General features: G+C 52.1%; 1 protein-coding gene across 3 annotated transcripts in view; it reads left to right on the plus strand.

Moving 5' to 3' along the window:
• The window catches only part of LOC147701580 (transcriptional enhancer factor TEF-1-like), a 199,095-nt gene that overhangs the window by 54,869 nt on the left and 118,369 nt on the right, over positions 1-25,857 (plus strand). For all 3 annotated transcript variants that reach the window (XM_086930239.1, XM_086930240.1, XM_086930241.1), the window contains exon 2: positions 24,712-24,988. In XM_086930239.1, coding sequence (XP_086786365.1) covers positions 24,790-24,988 — 199 coding nt within the window. In that variant the 5' untranslated portion in view covers positions 24,712-24,789. The remainder of the gene's footprint in view (positions 1-24,711; positions 24,989-25,857) is intronic.

A 25,857-nucleotide genomic window follows, 5' to 3' on the forward strand; every position in this document is an offset into this window, starting at 1 on the left:
ATGCTCATGGTCGGCCCCCTGGCTTTGGATGCTCCTGCTCTGCCTCCTGGCTTGGGATACATTCTCTGCCTCCTGGCTTGGGATGCTCGTGTGCGGCCTCCTGGCTTGGGATGCTCATGCTCTGCCTCCTGGCTTGGGAGGCTCATGCTTTGCCTCCAGCCCTAGAATGCTTATGTGCTGCCTCCTCGCTTGGAGCGCTGATGCCCTTCCTCCTGGCCTGGAGCGCTGATGCCATTCCTCCTGGCCTGGAGCGCTGATGCCCTTCCTCCTGGCCTGGAGCGCTGATGCCCTTCCTCCTGGCCTGGAGCGCTGATGCCCTTCCTCTTGGCCTGGAGCGCTGATGCCATTCCTCCTGGCCTGGAGCGCTGATGCCCTTCCTCCTGGCCTGGAGCGCTGATGCCCTTCCTCCTGGCCTGGAGCGCTGTTGCCCTTCCTCTTGGCCTGGAACGCTGATGCCCTTCCTCCTGGCCTGGAGCGCTGATGCCCTTCCTCCTGGCTTGGAGGGCTGATGCCCTTCCTCCTGGCCTGGAGCACTGATGCCCTTCCTCCTGGATTGGAGCGCTGATGCCCTTCCTCCTGGCCTGGAGTGCTCATGCCCCTCCTCCTGGTCTGGAGGGCTCATGCTCTGCCTCCTGACCTGGAGCGCTCATGCCCCTCCTCCTGGCCTGGAACGCTCATTTTTTGTTTCAATATTTTTATTGTTATTATTATTGCATTTCGTGCATGAGGTTACATTAGGACAACAAAGAAAACAGCAATCTTATTTAAGTGGTACACTGTTTGTTTTCCCATATATCCATCTCTTGTACCCAACAGGAAGAAGGGAAACGGCAAACATTTCAAGCATAACTGTGCAAGGATATTCATAAATAACAAGAGTTTACTGTAATAATCACCACTGCCACATGCAACCTGTGAGGCAAAGAATCTAGTTGAGGCACCATATTCTTTAAACAGGCAATACAGGCGCGATTCAGAGCCTTTACAAGCAGTCATGTGTAAATTCGGCAACTGAGAACGGGTGTACTCCGACCAAGAGGCGCCATCTCAGGCAGAGGGTATGTTATGGTAAATTTAGTCTGGACCTTCTGAGTGTCTCAGTATGTCAGGTCATTTTTATCGTGTTACAATGTCCCCGTCCCCAAGGGTGTATCTCCCGTGTATTGCCCAAACAAGGCATTCTCGACCCTGAGTGTTTTGAGGTGTCAGTACATTGCAATCCGCGGAAGCGGTCACTGGGCGGAGTCCAGTAGGGTCCATGTTTGAGTCAATATTCAATACTTTTATTCAACGTGATAACCATTGAACTGAATCCCGTAAGAACAGGGATAGAATATTATGCAAATGCAAAACTAAAACAATCAGAAGATAACGCGGGCAAGCACGGGTGTGCATGGTTCTCCATCAACAGTGTGAGTCGTCTCGTGTGACAGTCCATCGTCTCGGTGAGAGAGGGTGGGGGGGGTAAACACCTCCAAAGTCTCATCCCTCAGGGCTATGCAAATGTGTCCGTGTGAGCGCCTGTCGGCTAGGAACACCTCCTCGTGAGAGTACAACTGCAGGGATGTCACAAGGGGGGGCCTCCCGCCTTGGTGTTTGTGTTGGGGCGGTAAGTAAAGGGGCCGCAAGCCTAAGTGATACCTCTCTGTAAACATGCCTGGTGGAAGGCCGCGAAGACATCATCCCAGGCCTGGCCTATGGGGTATTTACGGATACCCGCTGTCTCCTCCCTGTGCAAAGCTACGCTCTCCGCTCTCGCCCAGTTGTCAAAGGAGTGACGCCAGTGTATGGCCTGTGGGGGCTCGCCATTCTTCCAACGTTTGTTGATGAGCCTTTTTGCTGTGATTAATCCAAGATCCCAGAATCTGTCCGGAACCTTCGTCAGTTTAGTCCGCCTATAAAGGCCCAACAGGCAAGCCTCCCATGTGTGTGGCAATCCTCCTCCCGCCCCTGTTGCCAATGTGGCCGACACCGCCTCCCAGTAGCTGTGCTGGGAAGGGCAGGCCCAGAGCATCTGCAGGAAACTCGCGTCCACCAATCCGCACCTGGGACAAGCCGTTGTGGTCAGCCCGAAATAACGATTTATCTTGTCTGGGGATAGGTATGCCCTATGTATTAAATAGTATTGAATGATTTTAAAACGGGAATTGCGTGGGATATTGAGAGTCCAAGCAAGTATCTTCCCCCATTCCTTGTCGGTCCAGTCCCGTCCTCTGTCCGCGGTCCACTTATCACGTAAACGCTGCGGGGAAAATTGTGTATGTATATGCAGGGCCTGCACAAGCCAATGCACCAAGTGGGACCTGGTCCCCATCACGTGCAAGTACTGTACCGGCAGATGGGTCGGCAATTCTACCACTAAATCCCCCCAAGCACGTGTGAGCGCACGCATGAGTACTGCATGGGTGAGGAATTGTCCGACTGGCAAATCCGTGTCGGCGGCCAACGTCTCGAATGGAATTAAAGCGCCCTCCTCGTATAGGTTGCCCAGTGTGTCCACTTCGGCCCGTGTCCAACTGCTCAGCACCGCTTCTGTGAGCACGCCATTTTCCCAAGGCGTCCCCAGCAACGGCAGGTTCGGGGCATACGGCTTGGTGTGCCTTGTGAGCCTCAGGCTACGCATGTAGCATTTCCTCGCCACCGCCAAGTGTATCTGTGTGGGGCAGCGGGATTTCGTCAGTGGATGAAACAACGCATGTATCTGTGCGGTATTCGTGACCATCGTGTCCGTAGCTGTGTCAAACAGGTTTTTCCCACTCAGCCAATAGGCCACCCACTGCATTTGCGCAGCCAGGTAGTATAATTCCCCCTAACCCCCCACCACCAACCACCCACACCACCGTCTGACTACCTAGAAATACACCTGCAATGCTAGCATTTCGCAATACACACCCGTGACTCATGAGGAGAATGTGAGGGAAGAACAAAGGGGCAATCAATTCTGAAAACAAAAGTAACAGTAATACAATACCAAAAGGTCGACAGCAGAACATGTTATCGTCCAAATGCTCTAGGGAGCTTAAGAAACCGTGAGTTCGGGGGAGGGTCACTGAGCACTTAGTTCTGTTGCTTTTATTACATCATGTGATCAGGTGGAGGGAACCTCCCCCCAAAGGGTTCGCATGGCCCTTGGTTAGGCCCCAGCGGGCATCATTATATCACTGGAACACAAGTCTGGTGGATCCCGGTGCCCCCACGGGGGTGTGGTAAACCCAACAAGGCCTTAGCAATGTGAGACGTGAGCAAAGATGAACACCCCACGTGGCAGAGAGATTCTCTGAGTCAATCAAAAGGGGAGCAGATTGTCTGGGTAGACTTCAGTGTATAAATTCGGCAGTTTGTGGGGTGACATCTGGAAGGTCTGCCTACACCCGCGAATCCGGCAGTCCATATATGCGCTCGTCATCACTCGGGCTATCACGTGGGCTAGCCTCTAAGTTCGAGTCCGCTTCCAGCGAGCCACTGATCACCGCCATCATCCGTAAGGCCTCTTGTTGCTCGCTATGGATAAGCTCGGCCGGAGGGCCGATGTCCGCCTCCGTCCTTGCCCGTCCCGACAGCGAGGGCTGCCGCCTGCGACGGCATCGGGGTCCATGGGAGCGCCGTGTATTCGATGTCGATGGTATTGTGCCGGGCTCCGTGTTGATTCCCGAGTCCAACCAGGCCTCCACTGCCTCCGGAGTGTCGAAAAAGTGGGCCTTGTCCTGGGCCACCACACGCAGCTGGGCCGGAAAGAGCAGAGATTATTTCAATTCCAGGCCGCAGAGACGCTGTTTCACTGAAAAGAAGGAATGTCTCTGGCGCTGTACCAGAATGATGTAATCAGGGAACAACATAACCTTAGCGTTCTCAACTCTGACTTCTGACAGTTTCCTTTTCTCTCGCAGTATGACATCGCGATCTCGATAGTTCAGGACGCGGATAAGCATGGGTCTTGGGTTGGTGCCATCAGGAGGGGGCCTAGCCGGCACTCTGTGGGCCCACTCAACCACGAAGTGCTGAGAAAGTGAGCCCTCAGGGAGAAGGTCAGTGAGCCATCTCTCCATGTGTATCTCTAGTTCTCTACCTTCCCATCTTTCCGGTAGTCCTACGATGCGGACGTTGTTTCTTCTTGCCCTCCCTTCCGCATCCTCTGTGCGGTCCTCCAGGAATTCCACACGATTGATTAGGTCCTGGACATGCTTGTCCGTCTGCAATACCTTTGGTGTGACGTCTGCCATGGTGACCTCAAGGGAGGCCGTGCGCTCCGACAGTTTCTTGTGGTCAGCCCGCAGGTGCGTGAGGTCGATGGCCACGCTATCGATTTTCGTTTCCAGGGACTTGCGAGTGAGCTGCAGGGACTCCTCTAGCCGCTCCATTGCCGCAAGCATTGTGTCTAGTTTAGAGGCCGTCTGGTCTTGGTCTGCCGATTTCGCCATTCTCCCCTTCACTTGTGTGCCGCTAGCACCAGCTCTTGTTTTAGGTCCCCCAGACATGGGAAGCGTGCTGTGGTTCTGTGCATGTACGTTTTTAGGGGCCCCCACAGGGTTACAGAGAGGGGTTCGGCTGCTATGATGGCAGAGGAGACCAGCTCAGGGGTGTTGCCGGGCGGCAGTGTCCTCTTGATACTGGGGCAGTTCTGGCGCACTCCAGCGGGGCCATCAGCCGTTAGGGAGGCACAGGGGCAGGCACAGGGTATCTCTCCCCCACGCGCTCGGTGCTCCCAGGTGATCAGCGACCCTCCAGAAGGAACAAGGTGATGCAGGGGGTATGATAGTCCTGAGGCCCCTGCCGGTAAGTCCTCCTGCTTCCCCAGTTGTTCAGGCAGCCCCAGCCCCCCCCAGCGCTCACCATGGACTGGAGTGGGACAGCTGCGCGCTCTCTCGGCACCCCCAGTGTTGCTTTCAGGGCTCTACGGGTGGACAAGGGCTTCAGCAGCAGGGCGGACAATCGCAGAGTCACAGCAATGCGGGCAGCGTCACCCACCGCTCGCTTTGGGCGCGATAAAGTGGACCGGCACTGGGTTAGCAGGAAGGCCGGCAGCGTGTAGCGCGCTGTCCACTGGTCCAAAAGGGGGGGGGGGGGCTCTGATTCACAAGCAGCAGTGTTCTTAGCCGGGGCCAGGGGTGGGTCTCCATGTGTGTGCGTCTCAGGGGCCCGCCGTATTGACTAATGCCTGTCGCACTTCTTAAGGACAGGTAGGAGAGGCCCTCTGTGAGGCGTCCGGGACTGGGCCCGTGCAGGTTCCCACTGCGTCCAGGAGAGTTAGTTCCGAGGATGACCGCCTCCGCCACAAGCCCGCCAGACAGCTATCGCCATGACCTCCACCAGGGACAGCAGGCCACGCCGGGTCACTCCGCTAAGCATCGGCTACATATGGGGGGCAACTGCCGCTATGGCTCGATGTGGTCGCTGGGTTCCGCTCACAAGCCCCGGACAGTCAAGCATCGAAAGGCTGCATAGTGTGCAGTGTCGCGCCGGGCAGGAAGACGCACCAAGATGGCCGCCCCGGTCCGTCGCCTTCGGAGCATTCAGCCGCTTCCCACAAACGCAAAACCCCCCAGGGGATCAGGATTGTGTCCCAGTGTGTCTCCGCTAGCATCGGAGAGAGGGCAGGTCCTGTGTCGCGGTCTTATGGGCCCGCTCCGCGTGAGGCAGCGGCCAAGCCTCTCGCTCGGGGCTCATCCCCGGTCTCGCTTCAGCTCTCACGTCGATCTGGGGAGCTCGCAGTAGGGGCACACGCTTTCCACCCCGTAGATGCAGCCAGGGGCCACCGCTCGGCCCCAGACTTGGCAGGAGCACGGTGGCAGCTTCACACAGCTCAGCTGATGACAGGGGCCGTGTGCGAATGACTGTTGCTGGGAATTTGCCTGTGGAAGGGGAGCTCAGCATGGAGCTCTACCCGGGCACGTCTGCCGCCATTGCGTGCCTAGCCACGCCCTCCCTGACCTGGAACGCTCATGCTCTGCCTCCTGGCCTGGAATGCTCATGCTCTGCCTCCTGGCCTGGAGCGCTCATGCTCTGCCTCCTGGCCTGGAGCGCTCATGCTCTGCCTCCTGGCCTGGAGCGCTCATGCTCTGCCTCCTGGCCTGGAGCGCTCATGCTCTGCCTCCTGGCCTGGAGCGCTTATGCTCTGCCTCCTGGTCTGGAGCGCTTATGCTCTGCCTCCTGGTCTGGAGCGCTCATGCTCTGCCTCCTGGCCTGGAGCACTCATGCTCTGCCTCCTGGCCTGGAGCGCTAATGCTCTCCGTCCTGGCATGAAGCCCCCAGGATCGCTCATGCTCTGCATCTTGGCCTGGAGCGCTCATGCTCTGCCTCTTGGCCTGGAGCGCTCATGCTCTGCCTCCTGGACTGGGCACGTCTGCCGCCATTGCGTGCCTAGCCACGCACTCCCTGACCCGGAACGCTCATGCTCTGCCTCCTGGCCCGGAGCGCTCATGCTCTGCCTCCTGGCCTGGAGCGCTTATGCTCTGCCTCCTGGCCTGGAGCGCTCATGCACTGCCCCCTGGCCTGGAGCGCTCATGCTATGCCTCCTGGTCTGGAGCGCTCATGCTCTGCCTCCTGGTGTGGAGCGCTCCTGCTCTGCCTCCTGGTCTGGAGCGCTCATGCTCTGCCTCCTGGTCTGGAGCGCTCATGCTCTGCCTCCTGTCCTGGAGCACTCATGCTCTGCCTCCTGGCCTGGAGCGCTCATGCTCTGCCTTCTGGCCTCGAGCGCTCATGCTCTCCATCCTGGCATGGAGCCCCCAGGATCGCTCATGCTCTGCATCTTGGCCTGGAGCCCCCGGGATCGCTCATGCTCTGCCTCCTGGCCTGGAGCGCTCATGCTCTGCCTCCTGGCCTGGAGCACTCATGCTCTGCCTCCTGGCCTGGAGCACTCATGCTCTGCCTCCTGGCCTGGAGCACTCATGCTCTGCCTCCTGGCCTGGAGCGCTTATGCTCTGCCTCCTGGCCTGGAGCCCCCAGGAGCGCTCCTGCTCTGCATCTTGGCCTGGAGCGCTCATGCTCTGCCTCCTGCCCTGGAGCGCTCATGCTCTGCCTCCTGGCCTGGAGAGCTCCTCCTGGCCTGGAGAGCTCATGCTCTGCCTCCTGGCCTGGAGAGCTCATGCTCTGCCTCCTGGCCTGGAGCTCTCATGCTCTGCCTCCTGGCCTGGAGCTCTCATGCTCTGCCTCCTGGTCTGGAGCGCTCATGCTCTGCCTCCTGGCCTGGAGCCCCCAGGAGCGCTCATGCTCTGCCTCCTGGCCTGGAGCCCCCAGGAGCGCTCCTGCTCTGCATCTTGGCCTGGAGCGCTCGTGCTCTGCCTCCTGCCCTGGAGCGCTCATGCTCTGCCTCCTGGCCTGGAGAGCTCATGCTCTGCCTCCTGGCCTGGAGAGCTCATGCTCTGCCTCCTGGCCTGGAGAGCTCATGCTCTGCCTCCTGGCCTGGAGAGCTCATGCTCTGCCTCCTGGCCTGGAGCTCTCATGCTCTGCCTCCTGGCCTGGAGCTCTCATGCTCTGCCTCCTGGTCTGGAGCGCTCCTGCTCTGCCTCCTGGCCTGGAGCGCTCATGCTCTGCCTCCTGGCCTGGAGCCCCCAGGAGCGCTCATGCTCTGCCTCCTGGCCTGGAGCCCCCAGGAGCGCTCATGCTCTGCCTCCTGGCCTGGAGCCCCCAGGAGTGCTTCTGCTCTGCATCTTGGCCTGGAGCGCTCATGCTCTGCCTTCTGCCCTGGAGCGCTCATGCTCTGCCTCCAGCCCTGGAGCGCTCATGCTCTGCCCCCTGGCCTGGAGCCACCAGGATCGCTCATGCTCTGCATCTTGGCCTGGAGCCCCCAGGATCGCTCATGCTCTTCATCTTGGCCTGGAGCGCTCATGCTCTGCATCTTGGCCTGGAGCGCTCATGCTCTGCATCTTGGCCTGGAGCGCTCATGCTCTGCATCTTGGCCTAGAGCGCTCATGCTCTGCATCTTGGCCTGGAGCGCTCATGCTCTGCCTCCTGGCCTGGAACGCTCATGCTCTGCATCTTGGCCTGGAGCGCTCATGCTCTGCCTCCTGGCCTGGAGCACTCCTGGCCTGGAGCCCCCAGGATCGCTCATGCTCTTCATCTTGGCCTGGAGCCCCCAGGATCGCTCATGCTCTGCATCTTGGCCTGGAGCGCTCATGCTCTGCATCTTGGCCTGGAGCGCTCATGCTCTGCATCTTGGCCTGAGGCACTCATGCTCTGCATCTTGGCCTGGAGCTCGGCCTCCTGGCCTGGAGCTCTCCTGCTCGGCCTCCTGGCCTGGAGCTCTCCTGCTCGGCCTCCTGGCCTGGAGCTCTCCTGCTCGGCCTCCTGGCCTGGAGCGCTCATGCTCTGCCTCCTGGCCTGGAGCACTCATGCTCTGCCTCCTGGCCTGGAGCACTCCTGGCCTGGAGCCCCCAGGATCGCTCATGCTCTGCATCTTGGCCTGGAGCGCTCATGCTCTGCATCTTGGCCTGGAGCGCTCATGCTCTGCATCTTGGCCTGAGGCACTCATGCTCTGCATCTTGGCCTGAGGCACTCATGCTCTGCCTCTTGGCCTGGAGCTCTCCTGCTCGGCCTCCTGGCCTGGAGCGCTCATGCTCGGCCTCCTGGCCTGGAGCACTCCTGGCCTGAAGCCCCCAGGAGCGCTCCTGCTCTGCATCTTGGCCTGGAGCCCCCAGGATCGCTCAAGCTCTGCATCTTGGCCTTGAGCGCTCATGCTCTGCATCTTGGCCTGGAGCTCTCCTTCTCTGCCTCCTGGTCTGGAGCGCTCATGCTCTGCCTCCTGGTCTGGAGCGCTCCTGCTCTGCCTCCTGGTCTGGAGCGCTCATGCTCTGCCTCCTGGTCTGGAGCGCTCATGCTCTGCCTCCTGGCCTGGAGCACTCATGCTCTGCCTCCTGGCCTGGAGCACTCATGCTCTGCCTCCTGGCCTGGAGCGCTCATGCTCTGCCTTCTGGCCTCGAGCGCTCATGCTCTCCGTCCTGGCATGGAGCCCCCAGGATCCCTCATGCTCTGCATCTTGGCCTGGAGCCCCCAGGATCCCTCATGCTCTGCATCTTGGCCTGGAGCCCCCAGGATCGCTCATGCTCTGCCTCCTGGCCTGGAGCGCTCATGCTCTGCCTCCTGGCCTGGAGCACTCATGCTCTGCCTCCTGGCCTGGAGCGCTCATGCTCTGCCTCCTGGCCTGGAGAGCTCATGCTCTGCCTCCTGGCCTGGAGAGCTCATGCTCTGCCTCCTGGCCTGGAGAGCTCATGCTCTGCCTCCTGGCCTGGAGCTCTCATGCTCTGCCTCCTGGTCTGGAGCGCTCATGCTCTGCCTCCTGGCCTGGACCCCCCAGGAGCGCTCCTGCTCTGCCTCCTGGCCTGGAGCGCTCCTGCTCTGCCTCCTGCCCTGGAGCGCTCATGCTCTGCCTCCTGGCCTGGAGAGCTCATGATCTGCCTCCTGGCCTGGAGCTCTCATGCTCTGCCTCCTGGCCTGGAGCTCTCATGCTCTGCCTCCTGGTCTGGAGCGCTCCTGCTCTGCCTCCTGGCCTGGAGCGCTCATGCTCTGCCTCCTGGCCTGGAGCCCCCAGGAGCGCTCATGCTCTGCCTCCTGGCCTGGAGCCCCCAGGAGCGCTCATGCTCTGCCTCCTGGCCTGGAGCCCCCAGGAGTGCTTCTGCTCTGCATCTTGGCCTGGAGCGCTCATGCTCTGCCTTCTGCCCTGGAGCGCTCATGCTCTGCCTCCAGCCCTGGAGCGCTCATGCTCTGCCCCCTGGCCTGGAGCCACCAGGATCGCTCATGCTCTGCATCTTGGCCTGGAGCCCCCAGGATCGCTCATGCTCTTCATCTTGGCCTGGAGCGCTCATGCTCTGCATCTTGGCCTGGAGCGCTCATGCTCTGCATCTTGGCCTGGAGCGCGCATGCTCTGCATCTTGGCCTGGAGCGCTCATGCTCTGCATCTTGGCCTGGAGCGCTCATGCTCTGCCTCCTGGCCTGGAACGCTCATGCTCTGCATCTTGGCCTGGAGCGCTCATGCTCTGCCTCCTGGCCTGGAGCACTCCTGGCCTGGAGCCCCCAGGATCGCTCATGCTCTTCATCTTGGCCTGGAGCCCCCAGGATCGCTCATGCTCTGCATCTTGGCCTGGAGCGCTCATGCTCTGCATCTTGGCCTGGAGCGCTCATGCTCTGCATCTTGGCCTGAGGCACTCATGCTCGGCCTCCTGGCCTGGAGCTCTCCTGCTCGGCCTCCTGGCCTGGAGCTCTCCTGCTCGGCCTCCTGGCCTGGAGCTCTCCTGCTCGGCCTCCTGGCCTGGAGCTCTCCTGCTCGGCCTCCTGGCCTGGAGCTCTCCTGCTCGGCCTCCTGGCCTGGAGCGCTCATGCTCTGCCTCCTGGCCTGGAGCACTCCTGGCCTGGAGCCCCCAGGATCGCTCATGCTCTGCATCTTGGCCTGGAGCGCTCATGCTCTGCATCTTGGCCTGGAGCGCTCATGCTCTGCATCTTGGCCTGAGGCACTCATGCTCTGCATCTTGGCCTGAGGCACTCATGCTCTGCCTCTTGGCCTGGAGCTCTCCTGCTCGGCCTCCTGGCCTGGAGCGCTCATGCTCGGCCTCCTGGCCTGGAGCACTCCTGGCCTGAAGCCCCCAGGAGCGCTCCTGCTCTGCATCTTGGCCTGGAGCCCCCAGGATCGCTCAAGCTCTGCATCTTGGCCTTGAGCGCTCATGCTCTGCATCTTGGCCTGGAGCTCTCCTTCTCTGCCTCCTGGCCTGGAGCGCTCACACTCCCAGCTTGAAATGCTCGCACTGTGCCTCCCAGCCTGGGTGTCTGGGAAACTCCCTCTATGCCTTTCAGCCCTTAAAATTTCTGTTCTGCCACCTGTCCTGTAACCCTCACACTCATTCCTGTCATGTTATTAGCTCTTGCACTCAGTGGAGTCGATTCGCAAAGACATTTACATGCATGAGAACTAGTACAACGCAAGCGCCTGTTTACATACTTTAATTTACATGCTTTTGTTAATCATCCCCAAATACCAGCTCTTTATTAGTAAAAGGGCAAAGAGTGCACAGTCCCTTTATATTTGCACAATAATATTACCATGTTATACCAATTTTAGATGTTTTGTTTATAATTCAGGAGTTCTACTTTACATGCTAAACTTGCCTTTGTGAATAGGCCCCTTTGTGGCCATTCACAAACCCTCTGACTGCAGACTGGTCCTCTCATGCTTTGCTTGGTAGTGTGGAACTCTCCTACTCATGCCTTGGGGCCTCGATCCCTCCCACTCTGCCTTGAGGCCTGGCACGCTCCCACTTTGCCTTCAGGCCTCGAACCCTCGCTCTCGGCCTTGAGGCCTGGCGCGCTCCCACTCTGCCTTCAGGCCTGGAACCCTCCCGCTCTGCCTTCAGGCAAGGTGCGCTCCCGCTCTGCCTTCAGGCCAGGCGCGCTCCCGCTCTGCCTCTGGGCCTGGTACCCTCCCGCTCTGCCTCTGGGACCCTCCCGCTCTGCCTCTGGGCCTGGTACCCTCCCGCTCTGCCTCTGGGCCTGGTACCCTCCCGCTCTGCCTCTGGGACCCTCCCGCTCTGCCTCTGGGCCTGGGACCCTCCCGCTCTGCCTCTGGGACCCTCCCGCTCTGCCTCTGGGCCTGGGACCCTCCCGCTCTGCCTCTGGGCCTGGGACCCTCCCGCTCTGCCTCTGGGCCTGGGACCCTCCCCTGGGACCCTCCCGCTCTGCCTCTGGGCCTGGGACCCTCCCGCTCTGCCTCTGGGCCTGGGACCCTCCCGCTCTGCCTCTGGGACCCTCCCGCTCTGCCTCTGGGCCTGGGACCCTCCCGCTCTGCCTCTGGGACCCTCCCGCTCTGCCTCTGGAACCCTCCCGCTCTGCCTCTGGGCCTGGGACCCTCCCGCTCTGCCTCTGGGCCTGGGACCCTCCCGCTCTGCCTCTGGGCCTGGGACCCTCCCGCTCTGCCTCTGCAACCCTCCCGCTCTGCCACTAGGCCTGGAATCCTCCCGCTCTGCCTCTGGGCCTGGGACCCACCCGCTCTGCCACTAGGCCTGGAACCCTCCCGCTCTGCCACTAGGTCTGGAACCCTCCCGCTCTGCCACTAGGCCTGGAACCCTCCCGTTCTGCCACTAGGTCTGGAACCCTCCCGCTCTGCCACTAGGCCTGAATCCTCCCGCTCTGCCTCTGGGCCTGGGACCCACCCGCTCTGCCAGTAGGCCTGGAACCCTCCCGTTCTGCCTCTGGGCCTGGGACCCTCCCGTTCTGCCCACCTGCGCTCACTGTAGCCACGCCCCTTCTAACTACGCTCTCTGCCCCCAGATTGGAGCCCACCTTCCCTAGTGTACCTTCTCCCCCAGATCGGGTCCCGCTCTGCCACCCCTCTTGGAGCGCTTCCCTTTAGCTTTCAGAAATAAAGCGTCCCAGACTCTGCCATTTCAGTACGAAACCCTCCCCCTCTGCCTCCAGACGGGAGTATGCTCAGTCGGCTTGTAGGCCTGGAACCTTCTAGACTTGAACCCTCCCGTTCTGCCTCTGGACTACCAGTACTCTCTGCAGCCAGGCCTGGATTCCGACACCGTGTCCATCTCTTAGTGTCTGTGTTCAGGCCTTTACGGATAACACAAGCTCTGCGTCCTGGTCTTGCGGCCTTACCCAGAGAATTCCTCTCCCAGGTCTGGCCTGGAGAAACGCATCCTCAGCGAGGACCTTCGAGCTTCCTATTCCACACCCTGGTCTGACTTTCGTCCCCAGAATAACAGCAACACACGGCCAGTCAGGGGATTCAAAGCCATGAGCAGCAAGTCACAGCAGATGTAAGCAACGAGCGCTGAACTCGGTCAGCCCTCTGTCAGACTTTTCACCCGCGTGTCCTTTGCATCCAAAGCTCGACCCCTAACGCTGCCTGCGAGACCTGGGACCTTTGGCCCTTGGACGCTCGCACGTCGTGCATACTTCAGGCCCTTCGTGCTCGGTCTACGGCTCCCGATCTTCATTCACCCTCTCTGTGGCGAGAGCAGAAGTTGAAGAGGGACATTGTGAACGCCAGGGTTTCCCGGATGTGGGCTTCCGTGTGTACCAGAAGCCGTGGTGTGTGTGCGTAAGGCAGCCTGGCCTACCCCTGTATAGCCTCCATTGTGTGTGCACGCGGCCGCAGGCGCCTGCAAGCTCTGATTCCCCCCCACTTGCCAGTTCTTTTTTTGTGCCTTTTATGCCTCTGATTAGGATGACAATCGGCAATCGTTGAGAAGTAATGTTTGGAGTTCTCCGAGACCGATCCTGCCTTCTCCTCTGTGAGAGGTTTGTGTGAGAATTGGCCACAGTGAACTAGATAAGTGCAGCTGCGCTTATAAGGGAATATGCCAAAGGTATGCCGGAGTCTCTGGCAGTGACAGCTGATCAGTGATTGAGGGTGTGCGTTCGGGGGTGCTGGAGCACCCGACAGTGACATGGGGGATCTCTCCGGGGTTTGGGGGCGCACGAGACATCCTCGCGCTGACCGTGTATGTGTAGGCCAGCAAGGTAGGAACTCAGCGATGGTATGTGCAGGAACAACTTATGGTGCCATGGTTTGTTTTTGGTAGGCCCTCGCTGTGTAGGAGGGTTTGTGAGTCCCGCACCAGTAACTGAGGGGATGTGTGAATCCCTCACAATAACACACTTGTTTCCGTGTAGAGAGTTTGGGGGTCCTGCCCTAGTGACCGAGGGAAGCGTGAATAGGGATGAATCCCTCACAATAACACAAGTGTTCCCGTGTAGTGAGTTTGGGAGTCCTGCCCCAGTGACAGAGGGATGCGTGAATAGGGATGAATCCCTCACAATAACACAAGTGTTCCCTTGTAGAGAGTTTGGGAGTCCTGCCCCAGTGACCGAGGGATGCCCGATTAGGGATAAATCCCTCACAATAACACAAGTGTTCCCGTGTAGAGAGTTTGGGAGTCCTACCCTAGTGACAGGGATGCGTGAATAGGGATGAATCCCTCACAATAACACAAGTGTTCCAGTGTATAGAGTTTGGGAGTCCTGCCCCAGTGACAGAGGGATGCGTGAACAGGGATGAATCCCTCACAATAACACAAGTGTTCCCGTGTAGAGAGTTTGGGAGTCCTGCCCTAGTGACTGAGGGTTTCGTAAATAGGGATGAATCCCTCACAATAACACAAGTGTTCCCGTGAAGAGAGTTTGGGAGTCCTGCCCTAGTGACTGAGGGTTTCGTAAATAGGGATGAATCCCTCACAATAACACAAGTGTTCCCGTGTAGAGAGTTTGGGAGTCCTGCCCTAGTGACTGAGGGTTTCGTAAATAGGGATGAATCCCTCACAATAACACAAGTTTTCCGTTAGAGAGTTTGGGAGTCCTGCCCTAGTGACTGAGGGTTGCGTAAATAGGGATGTATGAATCCAATCCCTCATGATAACAGAAGTGTTCCTGTGTAGACGAGTGTTAGTCCTGCACCAGTGACTGGGGTTTGTGTGAATGGGGATGTGTGAATCAGGTACGTGTGGAAGGGAGTGCGAGTTCCCCATGATGACTGAACATATACAAAGGAATATATGTGACTCCCGTGCTGCGACTGAGCGTACACAGGGGAAGGCATGTGAGTCACTCACAGTGAATGACTATATATGTAAAGGCTTGTAGTTCCTTTACAGTGATTGAACAAAGAACGCTTATGAGCATATACATCGGAAGGTATGTCATTCACTCACAGTGCCAGCGCATTTGGAGGAAGGTATGCAATTCATTCACAATGACTGGGCGTACTCAAAGGAACGCATGTGATTCGGTCACAGTGACTGAATGTGTATACATGCGGCCTTCGATTTAGTCCCAAGAGGCAAGCTTTGGTCCGTGCTCAGCGAGTTGGGAATCCCACTTCACCTCTTGAACATTTTAATGGGGAGCTTCTATATAGTTTTTGTTGACTTGCGTGCGGCCTTCGATTTGGTCCCAAGAGGCAAGCTTTGGTCCGTGCTCAGCGAGTTGGGTATCCCATTTCACCTCTTGAACATCCTAATACGGCTCCATGAGGAGAACTTCGCACGTGTAAGGTGCAGGAGGAATGGTTTGTTGTCCTCCAAATTCCCCGTTGGCAGGGGGGTAAGACAGGGGTGCGTTCTAGCGCCTACCCTGTTTTGCCTCTATGTCAACGGGGTAATTGCCCATTCAAATGGGACATCAAACCATGATGCCCCCAAGCTCGCCGGCAGCAGGTTGCCTGCGATCATGTTCGCAGACGACACCCTGCTGCTGTCGAAATCTCCAATGGGGATCCAACGTGTGTTGGATGGGTTCAAGGCATTTTGTGTGGAGCGGGGGTTGGAAATTAGTGTTCTTAAAACTAAGTTCATGATTTGTAATTCCCCTCTGACTACGCGCCCAAACCCGAGCATAGGTACCAACAGGCTTGAAAGGGTCCAGATTTTTGATTATCTGAGGGTGACTATAAATGAAAGTATGACCTGGGCCCCCCATCAAATCAAATCTCAACTCAAACTGGCACAATCAATAGGGGGTATCTTTAAGCTTTCCAACACTTCCACATTAAAACCTATTGGTCCACTCATTGAGATTTACAAAACACAGGCAAGGGGGGCAGTCACTCATGGTGCCGAACTATGGGGCCATGTGAGCAGACCGGAGATTATCACCACAGAAAATACATTTCTTAGACAAGTACTAGCCCTGCCCTCTAGTACTCCCTTATTGCCACTGAGGCTCGATATGGGTCTCAGACCAATAGATGAGGTCTTGGGACTTAAACCATTAACATTCTGGCGTAGGCTCTGGATCACGCCCGAGCTCCACATTTATAGACCGGAACTTCTAGACATCTTAAGTCTACCATATGCGGGGAAAATTCCTTGGCTTAATTACATAAAAAAGGAATTATGCTGGCCTATGGATATCCATAGGTATAGAACTATGAAACATTATATTCTGTATATTTTACTCTATTTTCATCAACACTTGAAAACTTCAATCCCACATACCCCGTTTTGCCTCTGGCTCTCTTTATCTGTGTCTTTACACTGTATTTGGGTTGGTTCCTTCGTCTCTATATCTGTCCTATGACTTCGGTCCCCTTTCTTCCTGAATGAGATTCACAATGTGGGGTTCCTTTGGAGTTGAGCTCCGGAACTAGAAAATGTATGTGTATGTCTTGTGGGCTACTAGATTGTTTCCTCTAAGGGCTGAATACTCATTGCTCATTTGTCTGTTTTTTCACTTAATTTTTTCGTCTACTCTGCTCTCTGGGGCTGTTTTTGAGCCATTATTTGGCATGCACACTGGCTCGCATTGCATTTTGCTGGTTGCAGATTAATTGCTCTGCTCTGTGAGAGGATCTACTAGAAGGGAAAAATGGCCTGTTCTTCAGTGGTGCCATGACAGCTTGCGTTATTTCCTTCCACTTAATAACGCAACTTATTACCTCATAGTCCTCGCTAAATAGTCCTGTGCACCAATGAAGCCCTAGCCCTAGGTCAACCTTTACACTATTGCTACATGTGACATCACCGCCCTCGCTCCAGAGCTGTGTATTACATAACCAACATCACACAAAGTTTGCACATGACATCACTTCCGCAAAAGAGCTGAATGTGTCATCAGTGTTTGGCCAGAGCTGTGATGACCCATCAGTGTCTCCTCTTTGTTTATGTACATTGACGAGTTTATTAGGAGATTTCTTGCTTCTAGACTGCATTGGTTGAGTGAGGACTGGGATGAAGGATATATGGATGGGTTAATGAGACGCACCATCTGATTGGCAAGTTATGTTATGTTATGTTATTGCTTATTTGTATAGCGCCTATCACCGCCGGTCTCTAAGCGCTTAGAAACAGAACAACACAACACACTGTTAACCCAAGTCTCGCAGGTTACCCATCGACTATGCTGAAGTCATTGCCCTTTTAAATAAATGGGTTTTTAATTTCTTTCTGAAGGGCAGTAACTGAGATTCTTCCTTCAAAGTAGTCGGAAGTGCATTCCACAACTGTGGGAGAAGAACAGACAGGGCTCTGCCTCCTCTGGTTTTTAACTTGAATCTGGGTTGAATCAGATTAGAGGTCTTCCCTGAGCGCAGAGGTCTACCGGGAACGTATCTCATGAGACGTTGTTTTATGTACTCTGGTGCTTTACCAAAGAGAGCCTTGTGGGCCATACAGAGACATTTGAATTGTACTCTGTACATGACCGGTAGCCAGTGCAGCTTTTGGAGTAAAGGGGTAGCGTGAGAGTTTCTAGGCAGGGAGTGAATCAGCCTTGCGGTGTCGTTCTGTACTACCTGCAGCTTCCTCAACAGCTTCTGTGGCAAGCCGAGGTATAGTGCATTGCCGTAATCAAGTCTTGAAATAACTGTGGCAGATACAATCGATTGCAGGGTAGAGGCTGATAAGATAGGTACCAATTTCCGCAATTGCCTCAATACGCCCGTGCAAGAGCCAACCACGGCTAAAACTTGGGAAGCCATCGAGAGGTCTGCATCAATCCTCAAACCCAGACTTTTTACCACCCTACCAGGAGGGGGAGTAGAACCTAGCTCTGGGGGCCAATATAGGTCACTCCAGGGGTTTCCTAGGTTACTGAGGACCAGCACCTCTGTTTTTTCTGCATTCACTTTCAACAGATTGTTGGTCATCCAGTTGACCGTGAAGCTAAGCAGATTCCTCACTGATTCCCGGGCCTCAATGGTGTCATCCAGCTGAACCAGTAGCTGGGTATCATCTGCGTAGTTAAAAACTTCGCAGTTCCGGCTCATAAGCTCCTCAACCAGCGGCTGGCGGCGGCCACTGAAAAGACCTCAAGGGGGTAATGTTGCAAACCAACGATACAGAAAAAAGACTCAAAGGGAATAAAGCTACACCTACCTTAAATGAGGAGTTACACAGTGTGGAGAGAAGACGGAGAATGATTATAGGTCCCTGATAGAGAAGTGAGATGGAGGCAGTACTGGCACCAATTACTTAGAGAAGTGAGATGGGACAGCGAGGGCAAGGGCACTTGGGCATGGAGCCATTGGCGTCATGGTACTGATTCTTGACAGTTTAGTGAGATATGAAATTGATACTAGCTGTAGTAGAGGAGTTTGAGATTATGGTTCTAATTACCTTCTTGAGAATTGAGAGAGTACTTGTAAGGTTAGTGAGATCGCAGCGGTTCAAAGTAGTATCCCTTGGCTATGGAATGGGATCAGTGGGTTATGTAGTGTGAATCTTCATATAGATTCATAAGCAGGAAGGAGATAACAATACAATTTCTGGAGCAAGATGTGATATCGATGAAACTGAGGCAATACTACTACAGATTCTCTGGCCGAGTGAGATGGCGATTGAACATACAGGATATATTGATCCCAATATTTATGGTTTGAAACTTCCTGTTTTCTTTTCTCCTTCTTTTATTGAATCTGTTATTCAAGACTTTCGGGGTTATTTTCTGATATACATCTTTTATCTATATTCAGGTTGCACCACTACTGGTCTATGCGCAATACTTTGTTGACACTCATTGTTGCCTCTCTGCAGACACATCCGAAGAAAGCAGAATTTATGTCCTAGGCAAGGATTTCTATCCAAGTAAAGGGATAGGAAACGGTTCAATGGGACAACTTAGTTACCAAAGGAAAATAAACTGTTATTTTATGAAAGAGAAGCGGATTATTGGGACATGCTATGTACTCTGGGGGAGGGGGGGGAGGAGAAAAATTATTATTTGGGACATATTCTCCTTAGAAGGTGATGATTTTTCTCACGACATAATAATATCGTGGGGGAGGAAGGCTTGTTTATCAGGTTTGATTAATTATCATATGGATTAAAAGTAATATATCTGATTATATTTTGTGTTCTTGTTAACCGGAACTGGTGATTGGGAATAAATGAACATAGGGAATAATGAAAGATTCCGAACATAATAGAGTGCATGTGTGTTACATGGTTCTAACAAAAAGTGTACTAAAGTTTGGTTCGTAACTAATTTCCACTTGCTGGAGGTCAAAGAGTATAATTTCTTGGGCTTGATTACTGATAGAAAATTGACCCTGCTGGAATCTGAATCTGGCCCAATATGAGTCTTATAAGCAACATTGATAAGATTGTTCTCTCTTCATTGTACACAGTGATTTAAATGGAACACAAAGTGTGGGGTGAAGTGGTTTCTAAAAGGGGCATTGCAAAATGTAACTAGGAATCCTTTCCTATAGTTGTGTCATATGTTATTAAGGGCATGACCTAAAATATCTAAAGTAATATCTTGTGCTTCTGAGCAGTATTTGGTTGGCTCTATTTGCATTTTCTCTTATTGCATTCTGGCGTATAACACAACAGACATACACCAAAAAATGAGTAACAACAATGATTTTGGTGTGAATAGCTGAGGTTGAAAATGTTTCAGTTCTGAAAATATGGGACATTGAAGTAAACGTAAAGCCTGTGGAAGGTGTTGTGGTCTTCGGAATGTCTCACACTCTCCTTCACACTACCTTCCCCGGAAGTCCCTTGCTCTGGTAGACATCTACACCCTTTTTCACACCACACCTTCCTGTAACTTTCCATCTACATGTCCATACCTTACGCCTTATGTCTTCATGTGATTATTGTGCTGGAGAGAATACAAAAGTTTATTGGGACAGGGTTTGAAACCTCAGGAAGAGAAGTTGTGTATTGGGGCTGAATACGTGTCATATGGCATAAAATAAGTTTATTGACTACGGTATGGGTCAGGAAAAGAAACTGTATATTGTGGACAGAATAAGTATCTCACAGAGTATAAAGTGAGTTTTTGGTGTATGTGTCCTCTGGAAGAGTAGCTGTAGATTGGGGCGGAATACGTATCATGGGGAATAAAAGACTTTTATTGGGCTAGGGTATGGATCCACTGGAAGAGCATATATGGGAGCAGAACTGTTTGTATTGGTGAATAAAAAGAACTTATTGAGATATGGTAACTGGTACTGACTATGTATGCTTGGGAATTAAAGCAGTGTATCTGGACAGCGTAAATGTCCTTGGAAGGAGCAAGGCTAAGTGTCATAAGGAATATAAGGAGGAAAGAGGAGAAGTTGCTTTTTGGGCCAATAAGCTGTAGGAACAAAACATGTTCATTGGAAGAAGATAATAACCATAGGCAAGAAACGTGTACAAGATGTGTACCTCCGGGCAAAGAGACTGTTTATTAGGACAGGATATAGGAAATACTATCCTAAGAGAATCCAGTTTCGAAACGAATTTGTGAATGATATAAAGTCACCATTGCTCTGTGGTCCTCATTTACTTGGAAACTGTTGGAGGTACATAAGCAGAGCCCTTAGTACGTACTACTGCTGAAATAGCACCGCAAGCTTCACGTCTAGTTTGGGAAACCTGTCTGTGCCGCCTCAACATAGCGTGAAATTCAACTGAAAATCAATGCGCATTGGGAGAACTGTGTGTAATAGAAAGTTTCATAGAAAGACGGCAACACCAGCATGCTAGAATTGAAGAGCATTGGTAGAGTTTAGTGATGGCCACGGTCCATGAATTGCAGATGGTGCGGCACCCCAGTATTGAGGTGCATTTGCAGATCTGTTTGTGTTCCAGGCTTGGGATAGCAGCTTAGTTGGGAGCAGAGTTGTAACGCAGGCCCCTCACCACCACAATTCGTACTGCCGGGGTGCCCCAGCCCTTCAGGGGGCTCCATGCCCAAGGCAAATGAATATACATGCGATATGGGGGACTCCAGGGCCCCTCTCCACTTTCTGCAGGGGGGTTCATCATTTTGCGGTAAACCGCTGGTTGTGACCTGCATAGATTGTGTGGTGAGACTTTGCTGCCAGTTCCTGGAAAGAGCCATTTTGTATGTGCAACTGTTACTTCAGCCCATAGTGAATCGTTTTACAGTCTTTAGGCGGTTCCAGACGTTCAGGCCATGGTCCTTAAAGCCAAGAAAAACCCAAATAATCCCCTCAAATTTATCCAAGTGGAAGCGTCGAGTGCCCTGCTATGGGGGCAGTGTGGGGGAGACTGCACCAGCAGTATCTATGGTGCTCGTGCAGCCCGTCTCTGGCTTTTGGTAGAGGCCCAAGTACTCTCTCCCAGAAGAGTATGCATTCCGCACACAGGTATAGAATGTGGCACGCTGCTGCCTGTTCATGTATTCTGTACACTTGGAATGTCTCAGCTTTCTGCTGTCCAGCGCTCCATGACTTCTTGCCTCTTTGGAGCACCGTTTCCCTCTTCATCTTTCAGTCTATTTGACCCTCTCCTCCTGGTCTCTGCTTGTGCCCTCTTTAGCTTTTGTCTATCTCCACCTGCCTTTCCTGCCACTTTTTAAATTCAGAACAAGTAATGCGCAAGTTATGATACAACAGGCCAAGATCGCAGCACATAAATGCATTGTAACGCTAACGTTTCAAGGTTTTATGTTGCACATATATGCAAAATTACAATATGTGTATTATCGAGTAACCGTTCATAGTTGTGAGATATTGCTATATCGAGGAGTTCCAGTGAGCTAATAAACCACAGACTCTAGGCACTATGGTCGTTAAAATTACTAGGGCTCCAAGATGAAAGGATCTTATGCTGTTTTTTTGTGTTCATGATTTGAGATTTCCCAATGTTTGAAACCTAGTATTTATTACTTGCGTATGGTGTCATTCCTGTGAATTATACACATTGAAAACACTGGGAAAGATTAACAAACATACAAATCATGTAATATTAATGACACATATACCCTTAAACAAGCATGAAATAATGCTTACATAAGACTGACTTTACAGTAATGACATTAGATCCAGGATACGGTGCAATAGATTGTGCAAATATTACCCTTTGATATGACTCGTATTTGTTCCGTCACCTAAATTTTGCCTGTGGATGGTTCTCTCTTGCCTCACCACTGTGGGAAGGTCTCACTTTAACTCTCTATGTTTTATTTGCCTGTTTTCCCCTCTCACATTCTACTCTCCATGCCCATCCTGAGCATGGAGGAGGAGTTTTAACCTGGGTATTCTTTACACCGTTCACCTTCTTTTGAGTGGACCGTGTAATGTTTTTTTTCCTGTCCATCACTGCTTTGGCAAACCTAGCAGTGAGGGACAGAAAAAAATATATACTTTGAACATCCTGGAAGGAAATTAGATTGGGTAAGATGGTCATTCATTTTTTATTCTTCTGAAACACTCGAAGATTGGGAGTTCGTTTCTGAAAAACAAAAACTTTGAAAGTTTGAACAGCCATCAAAACTGAAGGCACCACCAAGCATTTTGTACGTTGAAAGAAACGGCCATGACGGCAGTTCCTTTCAAAGATGACCACTGAGCCAGCGGTCATTTGAAAATTTGATGTACAGTACCTCCACCATCTTGCTGGAGCAAGGTTCTCTACCACCCTGACAAACGGAGTGCTGTCTGTTAAATGCAAAATGAGATCTTTTGTCTTTTTTTTGGTTTGTCAGTGAATGTAAACATTTACCCTCTTAAGGTTTATCTTTATACAGCATAAAGTTTGTGACCCCCACTAGCTCTTTCTCCCATCTTACTGGCCCATCATCTGTTTCATCACCCAGAATCCATGTTCAGAATACTTCAGCTGGTAGATGCTTCCTTTCCCAGGCCTCTAACGTACTCTTTTTACCGTGTCTGTTAAAAAATGAAAGCAGTACCCAAAGGATCTAGACAAGTTTCACCTTTTATCAATTCCTTGCACTCTTAGCAGGATCATGAAGGGCCCTGATATTAGAAACAAGTCCTCCACTATTGTTATTTGGGATTTAGATGTCTCTGATATAGCAACCCATAGTACTGGCACCACAGCAGACCTACTGTAGTCTTCCTGAAGGTCTGGTCTGAATCGGATGAATGGCAATATACAGCGTGGCTGATCACAAGATACGTCTAGACCCCTTTTAATATAGACTGAGTCTCAGGATTAGCCTGAGCCCTAATCCTTCCTGTCTCCTCAGATGCAGCAGATCACAATAGCTATATCAACTTATCATGTTACCTGCACATGCTGAAAGGGTTCTCCTTGCCCAAAAGTGTCAACCATATACCTCACCCTCTCATTCAGCTATCAGCTCTCATCAACGGCATCTCAAGAACACAATATTTTGAGATACCACCAAACGTCTAATAATGTTAATTTTGACTCCAAGGCAAAGCTTTTATAACAAGAATACCCATTCTTTGTGCAGCATCTAATTTTGGCCTCGTTAACTGCAGAGCAGATAGGGCATAACTGACCTGTTACCCTACATAAAGTGACATGTTGGAGTGGAACTGAACTGTAAATATCTCCTTGGCACATCAACAGTATAAAAGTCCAGTGGAAGGACATGAGAAATAATTACAAATGAGAATACGTAATTTTAGCAGATGTTTTCATCAAATGATATGCCAACGTGGTGTACGTTTTCCTCATTCCCCATAAATCAGGATCCTTAAATTCTGTGTTTCACTCTGGGTAAGTTTGGTGTGGAGTCCCTGGAGAAGTTGATTGACCAAGTCTGCGAATAGCCACACAGTATGTCTAATTTGATAGTAATATTAAGGCTTAAAGGGCGGACTAAGGTTCGTAAGACATTGTTATGTAGCATTGTATGTGTTTTCCATTATAAAAGTGTAGGGCAAATTGTGTAAAAAAAGTGTGTTGCACTGGCTGCGGATAGACTGAGAGCATAGCAGACATGGGCAGGATATGTTTAGTATAGCATGCACTGCAGTCATTAAATCATAATTAATATGTATGTAGACAAGTACATGCATTATGAGAAAGCAGGGCTGAAAATGTCGTGATCTCATGCTGGATGGTGGGGAGGCGAGTACTTGTCTCCTCCTTTACCAAAACCACTGTTCCCTTCCCTTTGCTTCTCTGTCAGGACCATGGCGTTTTGAAGTGTGGTTTGCTATTGGTCTAAGTCAGTAGCTGGGTGTCACTAAAATGATGAATTTGGGGTAGAAATGCATGTCCCTCTCCTTTGCCTTTTGGCACTTTGGGCTAAAGCTCAAAAAATAGCAAAGAAGAAGCTAAAGTTGGTGTTTGGGACTTAAATGAAAGGACCATGGAGTTTGCGCTCACAAGTTGCAACACACATAGGCTGGAACTGGATGAGCGGGACGAGTTTGGTACACTTTCATCTTCAGTAATAAGCTTTAGGATTAGGAAAAGAGACAAGACTTCCTCTTGGAGTAGCAGCCATTGGAATAGGATGAGGGTCAGGAGAGTAGGGCCTTGCCCTTCAGTGCCAGGAACTTGGAGCCGGGTGAGGAGAAGGTCGTACCATTACATTCAGTTGATAGATATTGCACTATAACAGTGGAACAGTTCAAATTGTTGCTCACTTGAGTTTTAATCTCATAGTGTTATTGATGTAGGCTTGTGAGGGTGTACTACACTACTGCACTCATTGGGGCACTATCATGAGATAACTGGTTCGCCCTACGGGTGACTTGGGACTTTGTAAAATGATGATTTCCTAAATAGGATTGTGAAACAGAGCCTGCGTTTTGTGAGGTCGTTCTCCAACAAGGCTACACTGAGTCATAGCAATAATACTGCGCGAAATGACACTGAATGCATTGGTGACACTAAGTGCCAAAAAGTGAGGTACATTGAGAAAGTAAGATATGCAGTGGACTTGAGTTAGGGAAAAGTGGTTTGATTACGACCTTTTTGAATGACGAGCTGGCATGGTAGAAATGCTTTTTATTTAATTATGCTTGTCCTAGTTTACATTTGTTTAATTGGATTAACTGTGACACTAAATCTAATCTGTCGTGTTTCCTGCTTTTTCCTACAGAGTTTGCAGCAACGTTTTCCTGGCTGAGGCTTGGGGGAGCCTCGTTCTCCCAACTCCTCGCATTTCTTGGCCACAAGGATGGATCCCAATGGATGGAGCGATGCTGGCAGTCCGGAGAGCCCTGGGGGCCTAGGTGACTCGATGGAAAAGAGCTTGGACAATGATGCAGAGGGGGTTTGGAGCCCGGACATTGAGCAGAGCTTCCAGGAAGCACTGGCCATCTACCCACCATGTGGACGCCGCAAGATTATACTGTCTGATGAGGGGAAGATGTATGGTGAGTTTCTACAACATGCGTTCTAGGACTGTTCCAAAAACTAGAAGAAAAGAAACCTATGCGTTTTGCAGAATACGGACTACCTGGATAATTCCAGTCCTTTTTCCCTCACTTGTGTATACAAGCAATAGCTAATCCAAGATTGAGTAAACTTTTCTTCTGATTTTTATCATACGCAGTCTGTTGCATTACCAATTATTTTTCCTAATCCCAGTTTAATTACTGATTGAGCTTTGCATACCATTTATATAAAACATCTAACTATATCCGATAGCATGTGGATAAAACATAGGAATTCACACAAATAAAACACTCTTTATATCTTTGGGAAGTGTATTTAAGTAAAATATTTCTTGACGGGTAGTGGTTTTCATTAAGCTTTGGTCTCCGGAAGTTAGTCGTCTTACTACAACTGATTTTCTTTGGTCTAACCCAGCAGGAGAAAAGAATGCCATTACATAGGTCTTTGGCAGCACACATCTAGCTAAGATATACCACTTGGGTAACAAGAAATTAATTCATATCTTATTTAAGGATTACTGTGTGGACATCAGACTCCTAGTAAAGGCTCATTCTGCTGTTTCTTTCCCCCAAGTGGGATACTTTGCACTCTTATTCTCTGAAATGAGTCTTTATACATGTTTTGCTTAAACAGAAAAAGCATTGCGCTGTAGCAATAGTTCTCGTGGAAATCCAGGTCCCCTGTCACTTCCTCTAGTAAATTCTACTGCTGAAGAGAAATCACCACAAGATATGATGAGAAGTGATAACACATTTTCAATGGGCTTGGTAGCCTGCTGGCTGATGTAAACTGGACATTGGCACCAAGTGCCAGTTCATGTCTCATTCACAGACCACTTCAAACAAAT

This window comes from Lissotriton vulgaris, chromosome 7, assembly GCF_964263255.1.
Source record: "Lissotriton vulgaris chromosome 7, aLisVul1.2, whole genome shotgun sequence".
Classification (NCBI taxonomy): domain Eukaryota; kingdom Metazoa; phylum Chordata; class Amphibia; order Caudata; family Salamandridae; genus Lissotriton; species Lissotriton vulgaris.